The sequence below is a fragment of the Pleurodeles waltl genome, chromosome 3_2, assembly GCF_031143425.1.
Source record: "Pleurodeles waltl isolate 20211129_DDA chromosome 3_2, aPleWal1.hap1.20221129, whole genome shotgun sequence".
NCBI classification, from domain to species: Eukaryota; Metazoa; Chordata; class Amphibia; order Caudata; family Salamandridae; genus Pleurodeles; species Pleurodeles waltl.
The window spans coordinates 119,182,373-119,200,671 of NC_090441.1; the positions used below are offsets into that span (position 1 = coordinate 119,182,373).

At 44.4% G+C, this 18,299-nt stretch overlaps 1 protein-coding gene across 4 annotated transcripts in view; it reads right to left on the reverse strand.

The window, feature by feature from the left end:
* The window catches only part of CUX1 (cut like homeobox 1), a 1,145,546-nt gene that overhangs the window by 392,828 nt on the left and 734,419 nt on the right, over window positions 1-18,299 (reverse strand). For 2 of the 4 annotated variants that reach the window (XM_069226952.1, XM_069226950.1), the window contains exon 19: window positions 6,573-6,735. The exons of the other annotated variants lie outside the window; for them this stretch is intronic. In XM_069226952.1, coding sequence (XP_069083053.1) covers window positions 6,573-6,735 — 163 coding nt within the window. The remainder of the gene's footprint in view (window positions 1-6,572; window positions 6,736-18,299) is intronic. 4 annotated transcript variants of the gene reach the window in all.

Below are 18,299 nucleotides of genomic sequence, written 5' to 3' on the forward strand. Positions count from 1 at the left end.
GCTTTACATAGACTGAAAGCAGTTCTCTCCTAAAATCCGCAGTGGCTAGCCTGCAGGAGTTGGAGTAGTTTGAAATAGTGTTCTAAGCACTGCTTGACCAACATTTGCTTGTTGGCGAAAGAGCACATCCACACAGTAGTGTTTAGTAAACGTGTGTGGTGTAGACCATGTGGCTCCTTTACATATGTCTGCCATAGGCATATTTCCTAAGAACACCATTGAAGCTGCTTTCTTTCTAATAGAATGTGCTGTGGGAGTTACTAATAGTTGTCTTTTAGCTTTGAGATAGCAAGTTTGAATACACTTTACTATCCATCTCGCCAATCCTTGTTTTGAAATAGGATTACCCTTATGAGGCTGTTGAAATGCCACAAAAAGTTGTTTAGTTTTTCTGAAATCTTTTGTTCTGTCTATATAGTACATGAGAGCTCTTTTAAGATCAAGAGTGTGGAGAGCTCTTTCAGCAAGAAGATTGGCAATTCCACTGACTGATTGATGTGAAATGGTGAAACAACTTTGGGTAGGAATTTTGTGTTTGTCCTAAGAACTATTTTGTGTTTGTGAATTTAGAAGAAAGGGTCTTCTAAAGTGAACACTTGAATTTTGCTAACTCTTCTCAAGGAAGTAATTGCTACTAGGAAATGAACTTTCCGTGAGAGAAATTGGAGAGCACAAGAATGCATGGGTTCAAATGGTGAACCCATAAGCCTTGTGAGCACAATGTTAAGATTCCAGGCAGGAGCTGGTGGAGCTCTAGGGAAGATACCAATTTTAAGGCCGGTCATAAAAGCTTTTTATGACAGGAATTCTAAATAGAGAAGTATGCTGTCTGTTTTGGAGGCAGGGTGATATTTCTGTAAAATTAATTTTAATAGATTAATATGCAATACTTGTTTTTTGTAAGTAAAGCAAATAACATACAATATCCTGTACTGACGCTGTAAGTGAGTCAATGTTTTTAGGTTGGCAGTAATATACAAAACGTTTCCATTTAGCTGCACAGCACTGCCTGATTAAAGGTTTATGTGCTTCCTTTAGGATGTCTATACATTCAGATGGAAGCTGTAGATATCCACACTATGACCTCAGGAGCCAAGTTTCCAGGTTGAGCATGTTGGGATTGGGTGCCTGATCTGACTCTTGTTTTGAGTCAATAGGTGTGATCTGTTTGGGAGTTTGTGATGTGGTACTACAGATAGATCCAAAAGTGTTGTGTACCAGTGTTGACGTGCCCACATGGGAGCTATGAGTATCATAGTGAGGGATGTGTGATGGATCTTGCTGACCAGAAACGGAAGTAGTGGGAGAGGGAGAAAATCATAAGCAAATATTGCTGACCAATTGATCCATAGAGCATTTCCCTTAGATCAAGGGTGTGGGTACCTGGATGCGAAGTTTTGGCATTTTGCATTTTCGCTTGTTGGAAAAAGGTCTATGTTTGGCGTTCCCTACATGTGAAAATACTGTTGAATCCCCCATTCATGTATTTGTTGCTGCGTCCTGCTTATAAGGTCCGCTAATTGGTTGTGTATTCCTGTGATATTCTCTGCTAGTAGGTGAATGCGATTGTGAATTGCCAGCTCCAAATTGTTTGTGCTAGAAGGGACAATTGGGATGAGTGTCCACCCCTCTGCTTTTGCAGATAATACATTGTTGTCATGTTGTCTGTCCTTATTAACACTGTCTTGAATATGATCTGTGGCTGGAATGCTTTGATTGTTAAGAACACTGCTAGCAATTCCAAGTGGTTTATGTGATAAGTCTGCTGAATTGCGCCCCATTCTTCTTGTATAGTAAGATTGTTGAGATGGGCTCCCCAACCTGTCATTGATGCATCTGTGGTGATAATAGTCTGTGGCAATGGGTCCTAAAATTGCCGCCCTTTTGATAAGTTGGTGTGATTTCACCATTGCAGAGAGTTGTATGTTTGGTGGTCCAATAACACTAGATTGTGAAGTTAACCCTGTGCCTGAGACCGTTGTTGTGAAAGACACTGTTGTAGGGGGTTTCATGTTTAGACGTGCACTGGGCATTATTCATATGCACGATGCCATCATTCCCAATAGTTCCATTACAAATCTTACTGTGTAAGTTTGATTGTAATGTAGCTGAGATATGAGACTGTGGAACGCTTGAATTATTTGTAGGTTTGGGTAGCCAATGCTGACTGAATGTTCAGAATTGCTCCAAGATATAGCTGTATTTGCACTGGTTGAAGGCATGATTTCGGGTAATTGATTGTGAACCCTAGCCTGTATAGGATATCGATTGTGTATTGTGTGTGTTGTTGACAGGTCGGAATTGTGCTGGCTTTTATGAGCCAGTCATCCGGATAGGGAAAGACATGTATATACCGTCTACTGAGGTATGCTGCAACCACTGCTAGGTATTTGGTTAATATCCTTGGTGCTGTTGTTACTCCAAAGGGTAGCACTTTGAATTGGTAGTGCTTGCCTGCTATCACAAACCTTAAGTATTTGCGGTGTGCTGGATGTTTGGGAATATGGAAGTAAGCATCCTTTAGATCTAATGCTGTCATGAAGTCTTGTTTTTGTAGCAAAGGAATGACATCCTGAAGAGTGACCATTTGGAAATGCTCAGAGATAATGAATTGATTGAGAGGTCTGAGATTGAGGACTGGCCTGAGAGCGCCATCCTTTTTTGGTATGAGGAAGCATAGAGAATATATTCTGGTCCCTTGTTGAGTTATAGGAACTTCTTCTATTGCACCTCGCAGTAGAAGTGACTGTACCTCTTGTTTTAGCAGAACGAGGTGTTCTGGAGTAAACCTGTGTGAACGAGGGGGAGTATTTGGTGGAGTGGAGATGAGTTCTAGGCAATAACCATTGTGGATAATTGACAGTACCCATTGATCTGATGTAATGGTGTGCCATTGATGGTAGAAATGTTGCAGTCTTCCTCCCACAGGAGATGTGTGCTGATGCAGAGAAAGTCACTGCTTTGATGAAGTGGAGGCACCTCTTGTGGCAGTGGTAACAGAGTAATACTGTTGTCCCTGCTTTTGTTGGGACGTAGAGATCTTTGATCTTTGGGGTTTAAAACCACCTCTGAATTGGTGCCTGCAAAAAGTACCCCAAACAGGTGTTGCGTTAAGGGCACACATGGCCTTTGCTGTGTCTGGTCCTTTTTTAATTTTTCGATGGTGGTATCCAACTCAGCTCCAAATAGCTGCTGTTTGTTAAACAGCATATTAAGGACTGCTAGCTGTATCTCAGGTTTGAATCCTGAGGACCGCAACCAAACATGTCTTCTGATCATGACACTAGTATTTATACCCTTAGCTGCGGTGTCTGCTGCATCTAGGGTGGATCTAATTTGGTTGTTGGAGATAGCCTGTCCTTCTGCAACTACCAGCTGTGTCCTTTTTATGGTGTTCTGGTGGGAGATATTCGAGGGACTCTTGCATCTCATCCCAATGGGCCCTGTTGTACCTGGCTAAAAGAGCTTGAGAGCTGGCAATTCTCTACTGATTTGCAGCAGATAACAGAGATCAGAGTTAACAGTATGCATCTCTCTAAAGGGGAAACTTATTAGGTAGACCAAGAGTTCTTCCACAGAACAGGGAGATAGGTGGGTTTGAGAAGAACTTGGTGTTAGATAACATCTCCACCAGAATGAGTGTTACCAAAGGTAAGTAACTTATTCTTCTGATGGATACTTCTAACTGCTGATTCCTAACATTGTGCCTAGATACCAAAGCTGTACCCTTCAAGTTGAGGGATCTGTGGAATGGCTTAACTAGAAAGTCCTGCAACACTCAACAAGCAAAATGTCCCTTCCGACAGACCTGGCTATCAAGGAAGTGGTGGTTTGTGAATGTGTGCATTGATGTCCACTTAGCAGCCTGACAAATGTTCAAGACAGGCTGTCCAGTCCACGCACCAATGTAGTGTTGGCAACCTTGGACTAGATGCAATGGGTTCTCAAACCACCCAGAGGTTGCTTCTGGCATACTAGTGTGTTATATATCTTTATACAGAGCTCTATCCATCTAGAGATTATTCTTATCTTCAATGCTTTGTCCTTCTTAGCTCCTGCAAACCGCAGAAAGAGCAGATTGTTCACTCACTATTCTCTGGTACGATCAACGCAGAAACTTAAGGCTCTTTTGGGATCCATGTGAAGTAGATTCTCTTCCTCTTTGGCTGGATAAGGTAAAGCAAAGAACATTAGAAGGGTGATACACTGTCAGACATAACACGCCATCAGGACTTTTGGTAGAAATGTTGCCCTAGTTTTGTGCACCAGTTTGCATGAGGAATAAGTGGTATATCATTGGTGGAAATACAGGGAGATAAATCGAACTTAATACTAAGAGGAAAGCTATCTTCAAAGTTAGGAGACACAGAGAATTAGCTATGCATTGGCTCAAAGGGGTACACATCAAGAATGTTAGGACCAAATTTAGGCTCCAATATTACATGTTGAGTGGAAATACGTGGGTTAGACCGTTCAAAAACTGCATCACAACAGGTGATCTGAATAGTGTTGGTTGAACAGGTAACTAAGAGCACAGGTAACAGAAAGAAAGGCTGAAAGGACCGACAATGGTCACAGCAAGTGAGAGACAGTAAAAAACAACAACAAATAAAATAATGAGCCTTGTAAAGTTTGGATGTGCTGAGAAGTACAGTAAATAACAAATCGTTCCCAGTGTACAGCATAGATGGATTTGGTAGATGGGTGCCTAGCTGCCAAAATGGCATCTATCTCAGAAGTGTGCCAAAGGAATTGTCAATAGGCACAGTTACCGTTGGGGACAGGTCTGCTGGTGGTAGTTTGACCAGAGGCCTCCTCAGATCGTTGGGGCCCTTAAGCACACAAGGGAGGGCCAGTAGTGTGCTGAACATACGCAACATGGCCTGCTTGTACTACAGTGTTTCCGAAGGACCTGGGAATTCAGGGTTGGATTGGGAGAAGCTGAGGAATTGGCTCTGCAGCATAGGACCAGGACTGATATTGGGAGGGGCCCAGACATTCACTCAACTTCACTCGACAAGAGTGTTGGGAAGAAGGGGAGTCACATTTAATCGTCTTAGACTTTAATTTACCTGATGATCTTGAGTGGAAAGAGGACCTCTCTGGAGAACAGATGAGTGAGAGAGAATACATCTGCGTCCTCTACTTCAAGTGAGACCAGCCGTCAGGCACTTTTCAACAGTGTTAAAAAAAGATGATCCCTGCAGGGGAAGTATAAGCCTCGACTTCTATCGCACTAGTACAGTAAACCCTACCAGAAGGTTTGTGGCTTGTTTAACCTGCTTAGCAACATAGGGTGATTTGAAGCCTCTAGGTACAACAGGGCCTTTGGATTGTTTTCAATGCCTATACAGACTTTTCTTAGGTGCCTCCTACACATATTCTTGGTCCTGATGATGACTCGTTGGTAATTAATTTACTGTTGGGGTCGAAACGTCGACAGAATTAAATGGACTGTTTGCAAATTCTTAATTGAGGATTTGTGGCACTCAAGATATGGGTGCCGCACATAAAATCACAAATTCCATGTTGATGTATATACTTGTAAATAACACTGGTGCACTTTAACTTCACTGATTCACTTTCACTGTGCCATCACTTAGTAGGAACACCTCTTTTTTATTGATGTTTTTATTGATATTTTAGATTTTTTGATACTGTGTGACTTTTGATTTATATTGATTGATATATGAATGCTCTATCTTGCAAATTATTTACAAAGGAATTTGAATTTCATAAAAAAAAGAAACATTATTTAAATAAAGTTAATCAACAAAACCTTACCTTCTGGGAGGGTTTACTGTACTAGTGCAGTGGAAGTCGAGGCTTACACTGCCTTTGCAGAGACTATTTTTGGATTATATACTTAAATTCCCAGGTCCACGGGTGACAGGGTCTGCCCCATTTTTGTTTAAAATACTTCCAACAGTGTTCAGCAACATAGAGCTTTGCCTCGTGGTCTTGGATAGTCTTTGGGTTCGTCCTGGCAAATTCGTCACATGACTGAGTGGAATGAGGACCCAGATACCAGAGACCTACCTAATGGGGTCTGTCACTGACATCTACTTAGGACTGTCCCTATAGGGTTTAAAGCCTGTAGTTTTTAAGAAGAGAGATGTCCCTTGCACACAAAATTTTTTGCAAAATAAGTTCTGTCAAAGACAGAAAAATGAGGGAGTGAGCTCCGATTCCATGTTGGAAGGCACAAAAAGAAAGGAACTGACGTCAGCGCGAAGATTTGGTGGTTATATGTGACTCCGGCATCAACTCCAGGGCAGGATGGAGTAGACAGAAAGACAACGCCATCTAGTGGTGCACAAATAAACTTGGATGTATTATAACAAGTAGATGACTGGAAAACAGCCTGTAGTGTGGTCTGGTTGTGTTGCAGAAGAAATGTTTAAATTGGTTGAAGTGATGATTCTACATATTGCAATAGGCAACAAAATAATTAGATTGGATGGACTGTGCAAAATCATTAAACATGGGAGAAGAATTTGCAGCATGGGCAGCACTGGTGGTTATAACAGTATACAACTTTGTTTTTATTACAACACGGGCTAAGTAATTACCTTGCTCTTGTTGTCCTTGCAAAGGCAGGACACTCTGTCCAAGATCACCATTCAACCAAAGTTGCATTCGAATAAAGGGTTCTCGCCCTTTTTGAGTCAATTTGCTCCATGGTTTAGGCCTTGACAGCATATCACTGACACTTCCCTGCGATAGACCCAGCACCTTAAGAATGCAGAACCAAAACTTTACTACATACATATGCAGTATTATTATGTACGTATATATGGGCTTGTTTATATCTAGTAATTTTAACAAAAAAATTGATACAAACAATACCTCAATATTGTGGTTCAAAACAATGAACATTTTCTATTTTCTAGGTGTCTTTCAACACATTCAGCAAGAATAGATTACTTACCTGTGAGTGTTTTTGTCCTTCATCGGTATCTTTTATAGAGTCATCCAATTGTTTACAATAAGACTGTAGTCAGACGAGGAGTCTTATGTGAAACAGATTAAAATGACATGCTAATTTCCCTACGTACTCCATCAGGGCCTTTTTCTATGGTCAAAATAACTTTTTTACCAACACTCCCCTAGTATGTAGGCACTTCAACTCTCACCGTTTCCAGCATTTCCATGAGACTAAAAGCACTTAAGTTAATTTTTCTTTTGCTGTATGTGAAGACAGAATCGCAATTGGGGTGTTGAAGGGCAAAACTTATTATTTCAATTTAGTATGCAACCTCTTTAGCGGCCTCATGGATCACAACTCACACTAGAAACATACATATAAGTCTAAAATGATCCAGTTCTGGAGAATAATTATTTGTAAGTTTAGTTACATAGCATTAATATATTTTATAGAATCACATGCAATCTTCTTTTCCATAACAACATGAATACGGATTAAGTGCTTTTATCTGCACCCTGCTTAATAAAAAAGCTCCTGGTCCTGACGGCTCAGTAAACTGATTCTGTAGGGATGTGATCCCATTCTAACAACGCACTACCTGGCGATGTACAAAGAGGCAAGGAGGGCTTCTGCACCCCCCTCCCTATGGGAGGCACTTATAATTAGGTTACTAAAATCTGTGACCAGGGAGGGTCCCTAAGGGCTGCAGCATGTATGGTGCCGAACTAAGGGACCCCTCACCAAGCACATGCACACTGTGGTTGCAGATTGTGTGCGCTGGTGGGGAGAAAAAGGCAAAGTCGACATAGCACCCCTTCCAGGGTGCCATGCCCACAAACCACTGCCTGTGGCATAGTTAAGTCACCCCGCAAGCAGGCCTTACGGTCCTAAGGCAGGGTGCAGTATACCACAGGTGAGGGCATAGCTGCATGGGCATTATGCCCCTAGAGTGTCTAAGTCCATTCTTAGGCATTGTAAGTGCTGTGTGGCTGCAACATACACGCAAAAAGCTTGACACAAAAGAAGATAATATGCATGTGGAGACTGTCTCGAGGGACCGACATAGGGCCACAACACGGTCCATGGTTTCTTGGACTGATAGAGGCCTAATGGCCGGCGGAAGACCCGAATGGGCCTATCGTACTTAGACCACCATAATATTGAAACAGCAAATCTTCTGAAGATACATCTGAATGTCGCTCAGGAAGACAGTGTTGCCGACAAATGGGCTTCCAAGAAATACGCTTCTTCATACTCTAAATATTCAGGAGGATTCATAATCCTAATTAAGAAATGTGTGCAATTTCGACACCTTTGCACCTATAAGGACACAAATAGCAGCTTTGTTATAGTGCAGGGTGTTCTGTATGGTACACATCACATTGGTCAATACTTATGGTCCTAACACGGAAGATCTGCACTTCTACCAAGAGGCGCTGAACACACTGGTAACACTATTCCCTCAATCTATCCTAAAGGGTGGGGACTGTAACACATACTTGGACCCAGCCTTAGATCATGGCCTCATCGATCTCAGGAGATTGAGAGAACCACTTAAGCAGGAAGGTACTTTTGTGTACATGGTGCATTGCAGCTGGCCATAGATGGACTATTGGCTAGGATCAAAGTATATGCATGTCAGGGCAAAACATATTTTGTATCTACCACGCACACTGTCTGACCATGCACCTGTGTTATTGATGCTGCAACTACCATCTGGCTCCCGTCCTCCTTTCATCAGGAAACTCCCCCCCCCCCCCACAGCACTGTCTGACATATTTCAAGCCAAACTCAAAAATACTATTATCAATTAATACTTCCAAAACACTATAGGATTGGTGGACAATATACACACTGTTTGGAAGGCATTCAAAGTGGTAGTCAGAGGAACATGTAAAGAAAAAAACAGAATTTTGACAATACCCTGCAAATATTCAGGAGCACTTGAAAGGGAAATATAGTGACTGAAGCAAGACTACGAGGTACAACAGGAATCACAGGTATTGGAGTGCATAAAGGAAAAGGTACTGATTATAATGACGAGGCAGAAAGGGAAGTAATGACCCGAAAGATTCCTGCAAGAGCATATGAGGGGGGCGACAGACCAGGCAGAGACTTACTGACCATATTTAAGGCTCCGTTAACGCACACCTATATTTGGAATATTAAGAAAGGCCATCAGAATGAATACTTTGATACAGTCAGCACAACGTCCACATTTGTAAACTTCTACTCTGACCTATACGATGCCAGAACTACCATGACAGGGGACGTGACAGTAAAGGGGTGAGCCTTTGAGGCTCACCGCCAGGTGTTACAGTTCTTGCAGGGGGAGGTGAGAAGCACCTCCACCCAGTACAGGCTTTGTTCCTGGCCACAGTGACAAAGGCACTCTCCTCCCCATGTGGCCAGCAACATGTCTGTTGTGTGGCAGGAACTGGTCAGCCTACACTGGAAGTCGGGTATGTTTTCAGGGGGCATCTCTAAGATGCCCTCTGGGTGTATTTTTACAATAAATTGCACACTGGCATCAGTGTGCATTTATTGTGCTGAGAAGTTTGATACCAAACTTCCCAGTTTTCAGTGTAGCCATTATGGAACTGTGAAGTTCGTGTTTGACAAACTCCCAGACCATATACTCTTATGGCTACCATGCACTTACAATGTCTAAGGTTTTGCTGAGACACTGTAGGGGCATAGTGCTCATGCATATATGCCCTCACCTGTGGTATAGTGCACCCTGCCTTAGGGCTGTAAGGCCTGCTAGAGGGGTGACTTACCTATGCCACAGGCAATGTGAGGTTGGCATGGCACTCTGAGGGGAGTGCCATGTCGACTTGGTCATTTTCTCCCCACCAGCACACACAAGCTGAGAGGCAGTGTGCATGTGCTGCATGAGATGTTCCTAGGGTGGCATAAGACATGCTGCAGCCCTTTAGAGACCTTCCCCGGCATCAGGGCCCTTGGTACCAGGGGTACCATTTACAAGGGACTTACCTGAGTGCCAGGGTTTTGCCAATTGTGGAGACAAACGTACAGTTTAGGGGAAAGAACACTGGTGCTGGGGTCTGGTTAGCAGGGTCCCAGCACACTTTCAAATCATAACTTAGCATCATCAAAGGCAAAAAGTCAGGGGGTAACCATGCCAAGGAGGCATTTCCTCACTCCACCTCGCTGGTACTGGGTTTGGTAAGTTGGTTTTGTTTGGGAAGTTGATGCCTCTGAAAGTTGTGGTCTGAAACCTCCTCAAAACTGAGGCTTACGAAATGACCCTCACTATGGTGTAGAATAGAGTGCACCCATTGCCTTGGCTGTGTCTGAGTCTTTTTGTAGTTTTTCTATTGATGTGTCTACCTCCGGCCCAAAAAGATGTTTCTTATCAAAGGTCATGTTTAACACAGCCTGTTGTATTTCTTGTTTAAAACCAGAGGAGCGCAGCCACGCATGTGTATGAATAGCGACTGCTGTGTTCACACTCCTTGCAGAGGTATCAGCTGCATCAAGGGCAGATCTTATTTGGTTATTACTAATAGCTTGCCCTTCCTCTACTACCTGTTGCGCCCTTTTCTGGTGCTCTTTTGGGAGATGCTGTATGATATCGTGCATCTCATACCAATGGGCTCTATCAAAACGAGCTAGCAGTGCCTGGGAATTCGCTATCCTCTATTCGTTTGCTGCTTGGAACGCAACTCTATGGCCTGCGGCATAAGGTTTTCTGCTTTCCTTACCAGGAGGGAGTGCATCTCCTGAGGATTGACTATTCGCCTTTTTTCTTGCAGCACTAACCACTACTGAATCAGTTGGCACCTGATGGGTGATGTAATCAGGGTCAGAAGGTGCGGGTTTATACTTTGTTTCTATTCTAGGTGTTATTATTCTTGCTTTCAAGGCTCATTAAAAATTTGGTCTGCGTGCTTTACCATGCCTGGTAGCATTGGTAGGCATTGGTACCTAGAATGGGTTGAGGATAATGTATTGAACAAAAAAATCTTCCTCTAGTGGTTCTGTGTGCATTGTAACCCCATGATAGGCTGCAGCCCTGGCTATCACCTGATTATATACTGTAGTATCTTCAGGTGGAGATGGTTTAGAGGGGTAGGTGTCTGGGTCGTTGCTTGGGATGGGATCACGGTCGTAAAGGTCCCATGGATCAACAGTGTCTTGTGAGTCAAAAGAATGCGTTGGAGAATGCATTGGTGTAGGACTTATCTGAGGAGAGGTAGGTAGGAGTGGAGAATGAGGAGGAGAAGACTGAGGAGGTGCTGGCTTCTCTTTTTGTTTTGGCACTTTAGCTGGGGGCTGCACAGTGTCCAATTCCTCCTGAAATGCCAGCCTTCTCTGTTTGTAAAGGAGGTGCTGTGATGATTCTCCCCGTTTCTTTATGGATGTGTATCCTGGACTGTCTCTCATCCATAATTTGAAGGATTGGTTCAATCTCGGTCTCTTCCTCAGAGGTTTTATGGCTTTCTCTCAGTCTTTTAGAAAGTCCTTGTTCCTCTGTGTAACCTGACTTTTTCAGTGTGATGTTTTTTCAGGATTGAAAATGATGAGGAAGGTCTCAGCTCCGAAACAGTTTTTCTGATTTTCGACTCTGAAAACGGTTGTTGTCTACTGAAGTCTGAAATGGAGCTTTTAGTAATCTTTGTCGACTAAGAAGTCGTCTGAGGCGTGGCCTTTTTTGGTGCCGAACCCGAGGGTCGGTCACGGATAGTCTTTTTTCGGGCCGAGCCATGGCCTTCCGGCAGTGGCGTACCCAAGGCCTTTTGTTGTTTCTTATGTGGGGGTGCAGGGGCAGACCTACTCACATGCTGGACGGTTGTGACGGGTCTGTCTTCCTCGGATTCCTGCTCTGTCTCTGTGTCTCGGATAGAGACTGCTGTCTGCATTTGTTCCTCTTCTGTAACGTCGAAATGTTCTCTGCTCTTCGACGCCCTTTCCAGTCTTCTTGCTCTTCGGTCCCTCAGAGACTTTTTCGATCGGAACGATCGACAGGCCTCACAGTTTTCCTCCTGATGGTCTGCAGAAAGGCAGAGGTTGCAAACCAGATGTTGGTCTGTGTATCGGTACTTAGCATGGCACCGAGGGCAGAATCGGAACGGAGTCCGATCCATGAGGCTCTCCACGCGGTCGGCCCGAATAGGCCAGAGTTCTGCATGTGCGCCCCGAATGGCGAACTAAGTTGTTTTCCAACAGTACTGCTGTTTCGATGGAAGATGAAGAACACAATCAATACAATACCGACGAAAAGGAAGGTTTAAAAAAAGTTTTCCGAATTGAAATCTCGGAGCGAGAGAAAACACGTCCGAACCCTATGGTGGATAGAAAACAATATAACAAAGGGGTCGATGCCCATGCGCAATGGAACCGAAGAGGAGGAGTCACTTGATGCCGTGACTCTAAAAGACTTCGTCGAAGAAAAACAACTTGTAACACTCCGAGCCCAACATTAGATGTCGGAATCGATATGCATAGCATGTGTATCTGCAGCTACACATGCCACTGAACATTGTAATACCTTGCCAGGAGTGCTTGAGAATTTGCAATTCTCCAATAATTAGCAGCTTGAGCAGCCACTCTTTTGCCCGCTACATCTAGTTTTTTGCTCTCCTTATCTGGGGGGAGGAGCATCCCCTGTGGATTGGCTTTCATGCCGCGCTTACCACTATATAGTCTGGTGGTAGTTGTGTCTTTATAAAAGTTGGAACTGAGGGTGCAGCTTTATTTTTTCTTGTCTACCCCTGGTGTAATAATCCTTGCCTTAATAGGTTCTTTAAATAGGTCATTAAGCATGTCTAAGCATGCCTGGAAGCATGGGTAGAAATTGGGACTCTGTGTGTGTACTTATTAATGTGATGAATAGAAAGTCTTCTTCTATTGGGTCAGTATGCAGTTGCACTTATGATACGCTGCTGCTCTAGCTATAACTTGGTTATATGCAGTGGTATCCTCGGGGGAAAAGGCCTTACTGGATATAGGTCAGGGTCACTGGGTAGAATGGGATCTGGATCATATAGATACGATGGGTCTGTATCTTGCGAAACATCACTTAAATCATCCCTATGAGGTGATGATGATGCTTGTGGAGAAAATTGTGGGTGAATAGAATCTAGAGGTGATGATGGTCTTTGTGGAGTAGAAGGAAGTAAAGGAGAATGAGGTGAAGGCGGAGGTTGTTCTGGAGCCTTGTCCATTTCTTTGGAGACTTTTTTATGAGGAGACACAGTGTCCGATGTCTCTTGGAACGTACGTCTTTTATCTGGAGTAGGAGGAGAAGATATAATTCTTTCTGTTCCTTTTTGTATATGAATTTTGTGCTGTTTAGTGTCCATTACTTCAAGGATAGGCTCTATAGAACTGAGGGAACTGTAGAATGTTTGCTCACTACAGTTTTCAGCTCCTGACCCTTTGAGACTTCAAACCAAAAATGTTGGCTCCAAAGTGGATAGTATTTTCTTCAGCTCCAAAGTAAATGTGTCCGATTTTCGGCTCAATCCAAAAACAGATAGGGATGAAGATCCCTGTTTGGTTGATGCCGAAGGCATTTTGGTCTTTGTTAAGTTTGGTGCCGAACCGGAAGGTGGGGCATCCAAATGTATTTTTTGGCTCCTACCATGGTCCGAGGGCAGTGGAGGACCGACAGCCAATTTAGAAGTATTTTTATAAGTCTTTCTTTGGAGTGATGGTGTAATCACGTACAGCGCGCAGGGATGGACTGACTTTCAATGGCTGAATCTTGATCTGACTCGGAGTCTGAAATGGAGAAGGCTGTCGGGTGTCCAATTTCTTCTTGCACATAGTCTTCTCCAAAGATGTCAGGATTGTCGTCTGATGCTTTCCACACCATTTCTAGCATATGTGCTCTTCGGTCCCGGAGGGTCTTCTTTGATTGAAAAGACCTACAGGCGTCACCGGTCTCCTCTTTGTGTTCCGGGGACAGACTAAATTACACACCAAGTGTTGATCTATGTAAGGAAACTTGAAGTTACACCTAAAACAGAACCGAAACTGAGTACGTTTCATCTGCCTATCATTCTTGACTACAGTTGTCAAAGTAGGCGGCCCCTGAGGGCGTTAAATCGACCCAAACAATAAAATTCATATTGACTATTAAAAGTATAGAATACTCAATCGAAAACTATACCGACTTTGACAGAAAGGTGGAAATAAAGTTCAGAAGAATCGAGATTCACCGGAGCGAGAGAAAACACATCCGAACCCAACTGCGGAAAGAAAAGAACCTAACAGAGGACTCGATGCCCATGCGCACTATCACCGAGTGAGGAGTCACTCGATCTTGTGAGTCAAAAATATTCTTAGAAGAAAAACAACTTGTAACACTCCGAGCCCAACATTAGATGGCGGACTGATGCAAATCGTGTATCTACAGCTACACATGTCATCAACGAGGTATTTCTGGATCCACCTCGAGCATACTGCGGGTTGTGCAAGAATAGACACCAGCACTGCATGCAAGTTCAGATTGCTTTTGTCTTTCAAGGGAGATCACTACCTGAAGGTGCTTGTTTCATGTGGGGAAACTAAGGATGAGTTAATCTTTCTGCCTGCGCCGTGGTGTTTGGAACTTTTTAAAACTGCACTGAACAGTCACGATTCCAAGATCTAGTACCATCTGGTTTAGAGTCAGCTATCCTGGAGCTCAACATGATGGGTGGTTGTGCTAATGTCAGAACTGCAGAGCTCGGGACATTTTTCTGGTTGACTTTCAAATCTGTCAATGCAGAACAAGCAGGGCTGCCAATACGCTTGCAGTCAAACAACATCTTTGCCTGTTCTCTTCCACCTCTGGAGGTCTGGGTATGTCTTTGAGTCTAAGTCTTGTGTATGAAGTTACTGATGTTGATGGGCCTGTGTCTTATTAGACATCAGGACTGCCTTTCCCTTGGCATCTCTTTTAGACTCACTGACAAAAGTGTCAGTGGTCATTTGTGAGAGAAGAACGAGTTACTTACCTTCGGTAACGACTTTTCTGGTGGATACATTAGCTACCTGTGGATTCCTCACCTCATGAATACTCCCATGGCGCCAGCATTCGACGGAAATCTTCTTACTAGTCTCTGCACGTCGACGAGGACGTCACTCTAGCCCACGCGACGCCGTCTGACGTCATACAGGCAATAAGAGGTCCTCGACGACGTGCGGACGTCAGTACCAATCATTTTTTTACGTGCATGAGAACAACCAGGAAATGCAATGAAAGAGCAAGGCAACATCCCATTATATTGTAAAAACACACAACATTGTATGAATAACTGTAAATCTTTTTATATAAATATATATATATAAAACTTTCTCTTTTAAAATATATACACACACCAAGTATATACACAAAGATATATACATATATACATATATATAAATATATTATATACACATCTATTGCACCCTCAAAGACCAAGAGGAGCGCACTCAAGGATTACTTGTTAAGACCAGAAAGGCAACGGGGAGGCGGGTGGGACCGTGAGGAATCCACAGGTAGCTAATGTATCCACCAGAAAAGTCGTTACCGAAGGTAAGTAACTCGTTCTTCTGATGGATACAACTACCTGTGGATTCCTCACCTCATGAATAGAGTCCCAAAGCAGTACCACGCCCGGCGGTGGGTGCCTAAATGGTCAAACCAAGAAATCCTGCAGCACTGACCGTGCAAAATGGCCGTCCCTTCTAACCTCAGAATCCAAACAGTAATGTTTTGCAAAAGTGTGAAGGGACGACCAAGTTGCGGCCTTGCAGATGTCGACCACAGGAACACCCCTGGCCAAGGCCGAAGTGGCCGACTTAGCTCTGGTGGAATGAGCTCTAATGCCCTCAGGAGGATCCTTCTTTGCCAAAGAGTAACATATTTTAATGCAAAGAACAACCCACCTGGATAGTGTTCTCTTGTGGACTGCCTTTCCTCTCCTCTTGCCCACGTATCCAATAAACAGCTGATCCTCCAGCCTGAAATCCTTTGTTCTATCAATAAAGAAGCTCAACGCTCTCTTTGGATCCAGACGGTGCAGTCTTTCTTCCTCTTTGGAAGGATGAGGCGGAGGATAGAACGTGGACAAAGTAATTGCCTGAGCCAAATGGAAGGGTGAAACAACCTTCGGGAGGAAAGCAGCCTTGGTCCTCAACACCACCTTATCCCCATAAAAAGTTTTATAAGGGGGCTTTACTGATAAGGCCTGCAACTCACTCACTCTCCTTGCTGATGTTATAGCTATCAGGAAGACTGTTTTTAAAACCAAATACCTCAAGGGGCAAGAATGCATAGGTTCAAAAGGGGACCCCATAAGGAAAGTCAGGACCAAGGACAAATCCCATTGCGGCATAATGAATGGCTTTGGAGGATATTGATTTAGAAGACCTTTCAAGAATCTGATAACAATAGGGGATTTAAATAAAGATGGTTGGTCTGGAAGACATATGAAGGCTGACAAGGCCGATAAATAACCCTTAATGGTAGCCACTGCACAACCTTTCTGCGCCAGAGATAGAGCAAAAGACAAAACGTCCGATAGATGAGCATGCAAAGGATCAATCTGCCTCTCTCCACACCACGCAACAAATTTAGACCACCTATTAGCGTAGATAGATTTAGTGGAGTGTCGCCTGGCCGCTAATATAACATCCACTACCTCAGGCGGGAGAGAGAAGGAACTCAGGTTGCCCCGTTCAATCTCCAGGCATGTAGGTGCAGACTCTGGAGGTTGGGGTGTAGAACCTGCCCCTACGACTGCGAGAGGAGGTCTGCCCTGAAAGGGAGACGGAGCGGCGGGCACATTGAGAGTTGGAGAAGGTCGGAGTACCACACCCTCCTTGGCCAATCCGGAGCTATTAAGATTACTAGAGCCCGGTCTTGGCGAATCTTCCTCAATACTCGAGGAATCAAGGGTATGGGAGGAAACGCGTAAAGCAACTGGCCGCACCAGGTTATTTGAAACGCGTCCCCCAACGCTCCCTGCATCGGATACTGAAGGCTGCAGAACAACGGACAATGCGCGTTCTCTCGAGTGGCGAACAGATCTACCCGAGGAAACCCCCACCTCTGGAAGATTAAACGGACTTGATCTGGATGGAGACGCCACTCGTGGTCTGCCGAGAAGTGGCGACTGAGACTGTCCGCACGCACGTTCAAAACTCCGGCCAGATGGCTATCAAGCAAATCCGATGGTCCTTTGCCCAGGACCATAGTCGAAGAGCTTCTCTGCAGAGAAGGTACGACCCCACTCCTCCCTGCTTGTTTATGTACCACATCGTGGCAGTATTGTCCGTTAGGACCTGTACCGACTGACCACGAAGGGAAGGGAGGAAGGCCTTGAGAGCCAGACGTACAGCCCGTAACTCTAACAGATTGATGTGAAACATCTGTTCCTCTGGAGACCAAAGACCTTTGATCTCCAGATCCCCCAGATGAGCTCCCCACCCTAGAGTGGAAGCATCCGTTATGACTGTGGTCACTGGTGGCGACTGCTGGAACGGCTTTCCTTGTGAAAGATTGTTGCTTGCAATCCACCACTTCAAATCCACAGCAGCATCTCTGGAGATCTTGACAGTACCCTCTAGATCCCCTCTGAGTTGAGACCACTGCCTTCGGAGGCACCACTGAAGAGCCCTCATGTGCCAGCGAGCATGCGTGACCAACAGAATGCAGGAGGCAAAAAGACCGAGCAGACGAAGGACCTTGAGGACTGGAACTACCGCTCCATTTCGAAACATTGGAACCAAATCCTGAATATCTTGAATCCGCTGAGGCGGAGGAAAGGCCCGACCCAATGTTGTATCCAGTACTGCCCCTATGAACAGGAGGCGCTGAGAGGGCTCTAGGTGAGATTTGGGCTCGTTCACCGAAAAACCCAGGTCGAACAACAACTGGGTTGTTGACTGCAGATGATGCGACACAAGCTCCGGGGACTTGGCTTTGATCAACCAGTCGTCCAAGTAAGGGAATACTGCTATCCCCTTCCTTCTGAGTTCTGCCGCAACCACTGACATCACCTTCGTGAAGACTCGAGGTGCTGAAGTAAGACCAAACGGAAGGACCGCAAACTGATAGTGTTGCGATCCCACCACAAACCGGAGATACTTCCTGTGTGACTTGAGTATCGGGATATGAAAGTAAGCATCCTGCAAGTCGACAGACACCATCCAGTCTTCCATGTTCAACGCCAAAAGCACCTGTGCTAGGGTCAGCATCTTGAACTTTTCCTGCTTGAGGAACCAATTCAAGATCCTCAGGTCCAGAATTGGTCTCAAACGACCATCCTTCTTGGGAATCAGGAAATACCTTGAGTAAACTCCTCGACCCCTTTCCTGCTCCGGGACCAACTCCACCGCGCCCTTTGAAAGGAGGACTTGCACCTCCTGTTCT